This window comes from Sphaeramia orbicularis, chromosome 13 (assembly GCF_902148855.1).
Source record: "Sphaeramia orbicularis chromosome 13, fSphaOr1.1, whole genome shotgun sequence".
Lineage (NCBI taxonomy): Eukaryota > Metazoa > Chordata > Actinopteri > Kurtiformes > Apogonidae > Sphaeramia > Sphaeramia orbicularis.
Genome location: NC_043969.1, coordinates 50,774,675 through 50,785,988, shown reverse-complemented (window position 1 = coordinate 50,785,988; position 11,314 = coordinate 50,774,675). Strand labels below are relative to the sequence as shown.

The following is an 11,314-nucleotide window of genomic DNA, read 5'->3' as shown; positions in this document are numbered from 1 at the left end:
ATGGGGAATCTAAACTAAATGAGTTTCATAAACCTTGTACGTTGTGAGCCTTTATTTTCCAGGTTAACGTTGAAAACTGGAATAATATCATTAATAGTATTTTCTACTGAAAAGATTAAACTGACGTACAGTTCAGAAAATAAGTAACGTCTCAAACCATCCAGTGTGCATGTTCAGGTTTTTAACGTGATCAGAAAATCTAATGAACAGAAGAGCTGTTCAAGTCTGGAAGTTTAGAAATTCAATTAAATACATGGTCCCACAACACATCAAACGTTACATATGAGACTAAAAGGATTCTTCTGTAAACTCCAAATTCAACTGAAGCTGAAAATGCACACATTAGACAAACATGAGTATGAAGAGGCTTTGACTTTTGGAGTTTCCTGATTTTGTAACAAACACAGACAAAAAACACCTCAAAGTGTATTTTCCAGATTTTATTGTTTTTGTACACAAAACACACAAGGTCCGCCCACCGTCAAAATGATGGAAACCTGCAGAGACAAAAAAACTACGGATTAGACGACAGCGGAAAAAACACAAAAAGTAAATGTTGACAGGTGGACAGACTCTAGTGGACATGGACCAGTCTGAGGTCTTAGACTGAAGTGTTTTTACTCCATTTCATACGTTTTTTTTTTATACTAAGTCAAGAGGACATCAACTCCTGTACCAGCTCGTTTCGTTCCACCCTGGTCGTCTAAACCCTTCTCAGACAAATGCCTCGATGTCTTCAACCAATGAGGACGACCCGGTCTGAGGAACTGGACCAGAACCACAGAACGTGGACCTGAACCAGCGGCCCACAGAACCAGAGTGAGTCCTGTTCCGACTCGTCATCGTATCATCACTGAAGGGACTAAATATGAGCACACAGTCTGGATTATCCAGGTGGGAACCGTTTAACCTGTGACCGGCCCCTGGGGTTTACCTACTGTACACAGTGGGGACAGGACAGGTCACTGCTGTTCTTACCTACTATATGCAGTGTGTGTGTGTGTGTGTGGGTAGGGGGGGGGCTGCTGGTTCTTACCTTCCTTATGCTGTGGGGACGGGGGTCCCCTGGGGCATGACGGGCACCTCGGGCTTGGGGCAGCCCTTCTGCTCAGACACGGGCGTGGTGGGCAGGGTCTCCTCCTTGGGCTCCACGATGCTGACGTGGTCGGGGAGGGGCTTCTTGGGGCCGATCTTGCCGCTGGGGTCCCAGGGCAGCATGATCTTCACCTTGATGCCCAACACACCTGAGGACGGAGGCGTTTACAGGTTGGTTTGTGCTGTTGGAATTGACAGATGTGGGTCTTAGACCCGTGTGGACTCACCCTGTCTCAGGAGGACGTGGCGGACCGCTGTGTCCACGTAGTAGTTGACGGGGTCTCCGCTGTGGATCATCAGCCCGTCCACAAACTTCATGGACTTGGCCCTCTGGCCCCTCAGCTTCCCAGAGACCACCACCTCACAGCCCTTGGCTCCGCTCTCCATGATGAACCTCAGAACGCCGTAACACGCCCTGAAACGCACACGTCCAAGTCACACATGAGGACAAACCAACCAGGACCAGGTCTGACCAGGATCAGGTCTGACCAGGACCAGGTCTACAGTTCAGTCCAGGTGAACCACATCAGTGTTTTACAGTGTTGTTCAGATCCTGTCAGAACTGATTTAGTTCAACAGCAGAAGTCTAAACCCTTCTCAGACAAATGCCTCGATGTCTTCAACCAATGAGGACGTCCCGGTCTGAGGAACTGGACCAGAACCACAGAACGTGGACCTGAACCAGCGACCCACAGAACCAGAGTGAGTCCTGTTCCGACTCGTCATCGTATCATCACTGAAGGGACTCAAATCAAGCTCACTTCCTGTTGGTGAAGTTGACTTTTCCTTTTGTCCTGATCACATTCATCCACAGAATAAAAACAGACCTAGCAACATCCTGTAAGGTCAAAGGTCAACAACACCATGTTATACAAACATTAAACAGACCATAAAAGTTTAACATGCTCAAATACGTGGTAAACGTTCAGCTTATGTCCTTTGATTCGATCCATTTAACGACTGTTTTAACTGAAAATAAATAAAAAAATAAAAAAATTACATATAGTCTATAGACGGCCCAGATTTCTTTATATTGTTTTTGTCATAAAAGTTAAACATCAGAAAACATCTTTGCTAATTCTTTTTACAGAAAGAACTTAACTTTGAATATCTGTCCATTAATAATAATAATAATGATGATAATAATAATTATTATTATTATTATTATATGTACTAAATGCTTGAAAGTGTTATAGAAAAAAAAAAACACTTGAATTTTTACATTATGAAAAACTGTAAATGTGCAGAACAAAACATTGAGATTATAGAAATAAACTTTCAACTACTTTCCATGTGTTAAAACATTTTTGTTTCGATCATTCTGTGTCCATGTTCCAGCTTCTTATTTTTGTTAATTTTAGTCATTTCCTCCCTTCAACGCTGTTAAAAGTAATATAAACCTTGCAGGTCAACCTACCTAATTTTATAGATTCATTTAACACCTGAGGTCTTACAGACCAGTACAATGAACCCCATTTCAGCTAAAACATGTTTGGATTCTGTCAATAGTTCAAACAGTTCAGGTGTCGTGGTCATTTAAATGACAGTGGATGAAATAATGTTGCCCTGGAGACACAGCGGTCCTAAAGGGGTGTCCTAGTGGGTGTGAACGTGGTGGGTGTCCCATCGGACCAGGTGTCCTTACCGTCTCACAGCCAGGCCTCCCAGTAGTTTATAACGCAGAGACTCGGCCTGGGCGATGGCGCACAGACCACGGGTGGCGACCTTCTCTGCATAGAGCTGAAGACAAAACAAACACCAAAACAGTCAAACACAAGCTGAGACAAGGGTCTGGTACATGTGACCGGGGTCAAAGGTCACAGTCTACAACATGACTGTCAACACATCTAATTATTGGACTTAAATCCAAATGCCTCGACTGTCACTTTAACTCAATAACTCAACTATTACCAATTAGTCATCATTTAACTTCACTGTTGCACGTGTGTTGTCTATAGTCTCCTCAACCCCCTGCTGTTTATAGTTCTATGTTTATGGTTCTATTCTGTGTTTACAGTTCTATTCTGTGTTTATAGTTCTATATTCTTTTCCAAACTGACGTTCCTGTGTCCACTTCCAGAATAATTACTTCTAGTTTCATCATTTATGACTCCATCAGTTTCTAATAGAATGGATCGGTTCACTGAGCCAACTGCAGCCAGTGAATGTTGAAATAAACATGTACTCTAAACCAGCGTGTGCCACTGGAGCAGTGCATTGTGGGGAACTCACTTCCACGCTGCCCTCGGGGAAGCCGAACCTCTTCTGGACCACAGCGGTCAGCTCTCTGATGCGACGACCCTTCTCTCCCAGAACGTTCTGGGTCCTAAAGATATGACATCATGATTTACACCGGGTACAAAACCCAGTAAACCCAGCACTCACAGTACCAGGGTCACTGGGATTCTCACACATGGACATTAGGATCATCGTTACACGATTGTAGTATTTCTTTAAAACTCATCAGAATGTAAATACTGAATGATGTCACATGGTTATGAAGTTTATCTGAGTCTGCAATGTCTTTATACGCAGAGTTTCTACGAGTGTTTCCTTTATATAAATCTGTTCAGACGTCACAGCAGTGAAAGTGTAACTTCAAACCAGATCTCATTCAACTGGTATATACACACTAGATCACAACAGATAAATTCAATAATTTTATACGGAGCAAATTTGTGTAATGTCTGCATTTGTGTCTAATAGTTTGGATTTGACAGATTTTGAGCAATTTTATTTCAGAGAAGGGCACTTAAACGAAGAACCCTTTAAAACGAATACAAGCAAATGAATTTTAAACTTTCAAAATGCTGAGACATAATGAAATTTAATCGTACAATTTTTTTAAAGTAGGCATAATCTGTATGTGCAGTACATGGCCCACAGTCTGTGGACCCGTTGAATCCAGGTGTTTCTGTTCTAACAGGGGTCTGGGATCCAAGACAATAAGGACTAATGTCAGTATGGAGTTTTATATTATGGGATAGATATCAGTGCATTGGTTAGTTTGGGTTCAATGGTTATCTTTATTTCCAAAATGAATCACAGATGGGTTGAGCTTCATTTCTAAGAAACGTCTCCCATTAAACTTTCAGTAAATATTGATGTTTCTGTGTTTGATCCTCATGAACAGGACATGTGACAGCTGGAGACATGATGTATCCATATATTTATGTCCATAGAGTTTAGAAACATCAGTATTTCCTTAAAGATTTTTCTTCCTCAGCGAGATGTGAAGAAAGTAGATGATTAGTTGTGGTAGAAAATTATTATTTACAGTCAGAGGTAGAAGAATATTATAAAAATTTAGAGGAAGAGCATTTAAAATCAGTCAGGGAGAAAAATAAAATCAATGTTGATATAAATTCAGTCCAAACCATCTGTAAGTCATTTTAAAAACAAAGGTAATAATTGAACCCAAACTAACCAATGCACTGATATTTATTCCATAATCTAAAACTCTATTCTGACATTAGTCCTTATTGTTTTGGATCCCAGACCGCTGTTAGAACAGAAACACCTGGCTTCAACGGGTCCACAGACTTTACTCCATATAGTGAATAAAAGTCACCTGAGTGGAATCTGTATCATTCAGTTTTTTGATCATACCATCCAAACCTCCTGGTTCAGGGTTCCGTACACCAGAGTGGACACTCACCTTGTGGCCAGGATAATGATCTCAGTCCTGGTGGGAGTCACACGCACTTCCACCCCAGAGTAACCATCCTCAGCAAGCTCACGAGTCAGAAACTCGTTCAGCTCGGCCTTGAAGATACCGTCTGAGACGAACTACAACAAGAGAAACTTCACTTTAGTACAAATAATTTCAGAACCTTTAATTTTACCATGGTAACACACTTTCACTAAATAGTTATGATCTTAAATAGTCTGAAGTGCAGTGTTCAGAGCAGGGGTGTCGGACTCCTTTTAGTTCAGGATCCACATTTGGCCCAATATGACCAGAAGTGGGCTGGACCAGTAAAATAAGGACATCATACTCTACAAATAATGACAACTACAGACATTTCTCTAGGTTATAGAGTGGAGGAAAAAAGGAAAATGACATTATGAAAGTGTTTACATGTACAAACCAACACATAAACAATGTGTACAACCTCAAATTTCTTGATAAAAGTGTAATTTTAACACTATTCTGTCTCAGTTTATCATTTACACATGTTCATTATAACATACAGATTATAGTGGATCTACAAATACACAAAACATTTAGACACAGGCAGAATATTGGTCAAACTACACTTATTTTCAATTAAGACATTTCAGGTTGTTCATGTTTGTTCAGATTATTCACATTATGTGTATTTTCCTCTATTACAGTAAAACAAAGAGAAATTTACAGTTGTCATTATTTAAAGATGGCAGTACTTGAGTGGTTCGACCCACTTCAGATCAGATTGGTCTTAATGTGGAACCTGAACTAGCATGATTTCCACATTCTTGCCTGTGAATATTTTCAGTGTGGTTTTTGCATTTCACAAATTCATCCCACAGGCCGGACTGGACCCTTTGGTGAGCCGGTTTTGGCCCGTGGGCCTTATGCTCAACACCCCTGGTTTAGGTAGTTCAGTTTAAGTGTCAGTCAAAGCAGATCACACCTTACTCAGGTCATCCAGGGTCAACCTGAATGTACAACTACAAAGATGCTCCACTAGTACAAATGACAAAGAGGGATGGGACACCTGACCATCACACCTGAACGCACATTAATGGGCATTAACACAGTTAGACCCCTGTTTGGTCACTACAGGAGGAAGAATCAACCCCCAGCTCCTGTTCACATTTTAAAGTATTTGACTTTGTGTAGTTATGTAACTTAACCCATAAAGACCCAAACATACACCACTGACCAAAATCTTTTACTGATATAAAAACTTAAATACCTGTTGATCCACTAATCCTATCAAAACATGGAAATAATTGGTGTAAAATGCAGTTCTTCAACTTTTCATAGTCAACAGATATGACCCATTAGGACATTCAGAGGCTCCGTAGTCACCGTGGAAACACCAGCATCCTCTAAAACATTGATTCACCAGTAAAACCCATGGAGTTGGATCAATGACAGTGGATGGACACACTGGGATTATGTTCAGATAAAGAGAGATTTAACCAGAAAAGTCACTTTTTCCTACATTTTCTCTGTTTGTCATATAATCCTCAGGAGAGTCCTCAGGAAAAACAACCTGGACAAGAAGCTGCTGTTGGCCTTCTACCGGTCAGCCATAGAGAGCCTGCTGACGTACTGTGTCTGCATCTGGTACGGGAGCTGCACCGAGGCGGATAGGGAGAGGCTGCAGAGGACAGTCAAAGCAGCACAGAGGATTGTTGGATGTCCTCTGCCCTCCCTGAGAGACATCTACTCCACCCGGTGCCTCAGCAGAGCTCATAAGATCAGGAAGGACAGCTCTCACCCCGGTGCCCAGCTGTTTGAACTTTTGCCCTCTGGGAGGCGCTACAGATGCCACAAGGCAAAAACAAACAGACTGAAGAACAGTTTCTTCCCAAAAGCCATCACCATCCTGAACTCTTATATGCAATAACCACATACCTGTGTGTAATATACACTTACTGTAAAATTAACTGCTTACTGTGCAATAACTTTCATAATTATCACACCCATGATCATATACCTTGTATTTTCATATTTCTCCACATGTGCAATAATTTCATACTCTCATATCCCAACATATTTGTATATTTATACACACCACTGCTGCTACTGTTTTTCTTAAAAACTTTTTAATTATTTATTCTTTGTCAATGTGCAATAACTCCTCACTCCTCATATTCATACCCTTACATTCTTTAAATCTCTTAATACCTCTACCTCAGACGCCTTATTGCACATTTGTACATAGAGCATTTTGCACTTTTATCTTATTGTACTTCTTTTTAAATTGCACTATTTCTACTTTGTCTCTTAATATTGCTGCACTGATATGAAGAAGCTCCCCCCAATTTCATTGTACAATGTATAATGACAATAAAGAGCATTCTATTCTATTCTATAATCTTTTTAATTTGAGCTTTGATGGTCATCAATCATGATCCGTAAATTAAATGTAGGAAAATACATGATTTTTACTTCAGAATGCAAAATACTGAGCATAATATTAGAATAAATGATAAATCACTTCAGAAAAGCTTAAATAGAGAAAAAAATAATTGGAGACTGCCTCAAAAGTAGCGCTGGCTCTTTATGGGTTGTCAAAATATAACTTAATTACTTCTACCATAAAGTCCTGTTTGAACATGTGTCCATCATCTATGCATTGAGACACTAGAATTCAATGATGTGTCCCCTATTCCAGTTTACAGCAACTAAATATTGTTGATTTCATTATGAATACTACGGAGAATGTATTAACCTAACGGGTCATGCACTACACACCTTCCACAAACTCAACCAGGTCACAACACATTTAGCCTTTACATATATTCCTCCTTTTTTGGACATCAGCCTATTAAGAGTCAATGAGCACCAAAAACGAGTAGTTAGCTCTGGGTGTTGCTAGCATGCTAACAGCCTAGCTAACCCCATTCTATAAACGTTCTAAAGCGCTGAGTTTTAAAGCGACTTCTCGACCAGTCTGAAGCCTAACACACTGATATAAGACTAAAGGAACCCGTGTGAGGTTTAGGACAGTAGGTTTTCCACATCAGAGGACCAGGGTTCACATCTCCGTGCCGGTCGTGGAGCTCAGAGCCATGTTACCGAAGACATAGTGAGGAGGACGGGCTGCCGGCAGCATCTGGATTAATCCTCCATGGCCAGGACGCGGACAAACTCCGCTAACGATGTATCGGACGTGAAAGCTGTGCGTCCTAACCGACATCGCACCATTTCACAGAAATTCCCCATTATCTGAGTAAATCGAGGATAAAACAGTACTAACCTTCCTCTTCTTGGAGATTTGCACCGCCATCTTCCAATAGGCCGTAGACAGGAAAGGACCCCCGAATTAGGCGGAAATGCTTTTATACTAAGACTGCAAACTTCCGGTGACGTCATATTAGACACTACTGGGTATTGTAGTCTTTTGAAATGACTCTTCCCGAGTTACGGCGTAGATTTTGGAACACCGTGATTCTGGTGACGAGCGAAATTCACACAATCAAGAAATCACAACATTATTGACAAAATACTGATAGGTGATTTGATTTAGGGAGAAAAATAGTCATGAAATCACAACATATCTTCGAAACATAAGGAGCTAAAGAGGCTGAAGATAGATAGATAGATAGATAGATAGATAGATAGATAGATAGATAGATAGATAGATAGATAGATAGATAGATAGATAGATAGATAGATAGATAGATAGATAGATAGATAGATAGATAGATAGATAGATAGATAGATAGATAGATAGATAGATACCAAACTGTGAAATTGTAGTGCAGCAGCATGACAGACAGTAAAAACTCTATGTAAGATCAACATGGAATAAACATGCAAACACACTGGACAAAATAAAATAAAAGTATAAAAAACTAGAAAAGCACTGGGAGAGTGCAGACCTCCGCCAAGGCAGATCAGTACCCCTCATCACCACCAAAATGTAATAATTTGTTCCTTGTGACAGAATCAGTGTTTCCTGAAAATTTCATCAAAGTCCGTCCAATACGTTTGGAGTTATCTTGCTAACAGACAAACAAACCCAGATGAAAATGTAACCTCCGCCATTCCTTGGTGGAGGTAATAAAATAGTAGAAAAACAGTAAGACACAATACAACAATAAACATATAGTGAGTGTAACACACAACACTGTCGGTTGCGGTTATTACCTCTGCCAGGAGGTATTGTGATCACTTTGCTTTGTGTGTTTGCGTGCGTGTTTTTTTGTTAGCAAGATAAGTCAAAAAATTATGGAGGGATTTTCATAAAATTTTCAGGAAATGTCTGCGCTCTCTGAGTGCTTTTCTTGTATATATATATATATATATATATATATATATATATATATATATATATATATATATATATCAGTGGTGGATCCAGACAAAATGGGGGCGGGGCAGGGGTGCAGGAGAATGGTAGGGTCTCAGGGTTGGAGTGCTGGTGGGGGTCCATGGGGGTGAAGTGAAGCAACATTAACATGATAAAAGCTTCAAATCACATAAAACTGTATTTTTTAAAATTCTCATCCACTAATAAAATGAATCCAGTTGGACCAGTTTCTGAACCAAAGCACAGAGTTGGTTTAATACAGTTGGACTCAGTTAATAACATTCCATTCCATTCAAATAATTTAAGACCAGAACCAATAGGATCTGGTCCAGGTCTAGGCCCTTGTTTGACACCTGTGTGTGTTCAGACATATTTCCTCCTCAGTCCAGTTCTATAGTTCCATCTGTTCAATCACACATTCAGACCTTCTGTTCTGAACGTTGGTTTTTCATACAGACCCAAATACTGTTGAATAAACAGAGTTCTGTTCAGACTGAGACTTTAGTTTAGACTGGACTCCCTTTATTGCATAGACCCTCATCCTCCTTCTCCTGTCTGTCCTCCTCTTCTTCCCCTGTCTGTCCTCCTCTTCTTCTCCTGTCTGTCCTCCTCTTCTTCCCCTGTCTGTCCTCCTCTTCTTCTCCTGTCTGTCCTCCTCTATGCTCCTCCTCTCCTCCTTCTGTTTGTCCTCTTCTTCTCTCCTCCATCATCATTCTTCATTTATCCATATAGTTGTGATAGTGTTTATTCTATACTTCCATAGCTGGTACAGGTTTATAGTATTGATACTAACAGTTACAGTAGTAGTATATCTACTGGTAGTACATGTAGTAGTTATGGGTAGTTGTACTAGTTACTGGTAGTTATACTAATAAAATCTGTTATAGCTTTTAACAGTTTTTGTTCAGTTTACATTTTTCAGTGCATCCATGTGTCCAGTAGAAATGATACGTAGCCTTTCATTTTTTGTCCATATATTTTATTTAAAGGCGTCACTTGTTCAGATTAATGAAAACAGAAGAGGTTAAAACTCTGTGATTGGGTATTTGCTGATAAAAGGCATCCTGGGAGTTGTAGTTTAACATGCTGTCGTTCATCTTTTGTGATTACATGACTGAAGGACTTGATAAAAATGAACGATAATTTATTGTACATTATTTTGTTTGAAATTTTTTACTTTATTAATAGATATTTAAAATCATCAATGATCAGTGTCTGACAGAGAAAGAGAAGGATGAGAGAAGAGAGAAAGAAATAAGAGGAAACTAGAAAAGCACTCGAGAGCGCAGACCTCCGCCAAGGCAGATCAGTGCCCCCCCCCCCCCCCCCCCCCGATCACCATCACCACCAAATTAAATTTTCATCCAAATCTGTCCATAACTTTTTGAGTTATCTTGCACACGGAGAGACAGACAGACAGACAGACAGACAAACAAACCAACGCCGGCAAAAACAGAACCTCCTTGGTGGAGGTAATAAGTCTGATTTATCTGATCCAGGTGAGTTCTGTGAAAACGCTGTGAACGACCCTTATATTCCATATAGTCCACACCTGTAGTAGTCGTCACTAATGAGAGAAGCCTTGTCCTCATCCTGTAAACTGTATAAAAATAATATGATGTTGTGATAATTATCTGTGTCAACATTGATCCTATTGGATACATGTGGATTTGAGTCACAACAGAAAAGAATCAATCAGGTTAATGTGACGAGTAACAGAGATCCAGTCCAGTTCAGTCCAGTTCAGTCTGGGAGTCAGTGGATGAGTGAACACAACTACACAAACAACTACACAATCACAACTGGGCCTATTCACGTGCCTTTGCACAGGAGTAGGAAAAAAATTAAATCAATTTTTAGCCAAATATTACTTTATATCTAATTAGTACACATATTAAGGTTTTATGAACAGTTGGAATTTTGAATTTTCATTCAGTATTAAAAACGTTACAGCCACTTTTATGTGAGGCATCATGGCAGTTTTGGACGGTGAAGATTTAGCAAATTTTTACTTCATTTTGAAATTTTTTTTTCAAATGTTCATATATTAATAGAACTTACTTTTCTTTTTTATGCATTCAATAATTACCTATATGTTACATATATTTAGAGTTGAAAAAAAAACAACTTATAGCAGTTTTAAAGACACTTTACCTTGGGACAAACCTGTGTTAGATCCTTGTGAGTCCATCACTGGAAAACACCAAATTATACATTTTTTGAAACCACTTAAAATATCACTACAA

The 11,314-nt window shown here is 39.7% G+C and overlaps 1 protein-coding gene and 2 non-coding genes across 3 annotated transcripts; all 3 read right to left on the bottom strand.

Annotated features, from left to right (window-relative positions):
• Positions 1-425: 425 nt before the first annotated feature.
• Positions 426-8,120, bottom strand: rps3 (ribosomal protein S3). Its single transcript, XM_030152114.1, has 7 exons — positions 8,013-8,120; positions 4,754-4,884; positions 3,328-3,421; positions 2,741-2,835; positions 1,323-1,510; positions 1,037-1,244; positions 426-497 (listed from the first exon to the last, which is right to left on the bottom strand). The coding sequence occupies exons 1-6, from the start codon at positions 8,040-8,042 to the stop codon at positions 1,042-1,044; spliced, it is 741 nt and encodes a 246-aa protein (XP_030007974.1). The 5' UTR covers positions 8,043-8,120; the 3' UTR covers positions 426-497; positions 1,037-1,041.
• On the bottom strand, positions 710-859 carry LOC115432293 (small nucleolar RNA SNORD15). Its single transcript, XR_003937193.1, has one exon. It is a non-coding gene; the product is annotated as a small nucleolar RNA SNORD15 (small nucleolar RNA).
• Positions 1,688-1,837, bottom strand: LOC115432292 (small nucleolar RNA SNORD15). Its single transcript, XR_003937192.1, has one exon. It is a non-coding gene; the product is annotated as a small nucleolar RNA SNORD15 (small nucleolar RNA).
• Positions 8,121-11,314: the final 3,194 nt, after the last annotated feature.

Excerpts from the sequence above, each read along its gene's own strand:
- rps3 (XM_030152114.1), bottom strand. The coding sequence starts at position 8,042 with ATGGCGGTGCAAATCTCCAAGAAGAGGAAG. Across the intron at positions 4,885-8,012 it reads AAATCTCCAAGAAGAGGAAG|TTCGTCTCAGACGGTATCTT; the intron begins GTTAGTACTGTT and ends CTCTTGTTGTAG. Across the intron at positions 1,245-1,322 it reads CCACGTCCTCCTGAGACAGG|GTGTGTTGGGCATCAAGGTG; the intron begins GTGAGTCCACAC and ends CTCCGTCCTCAG.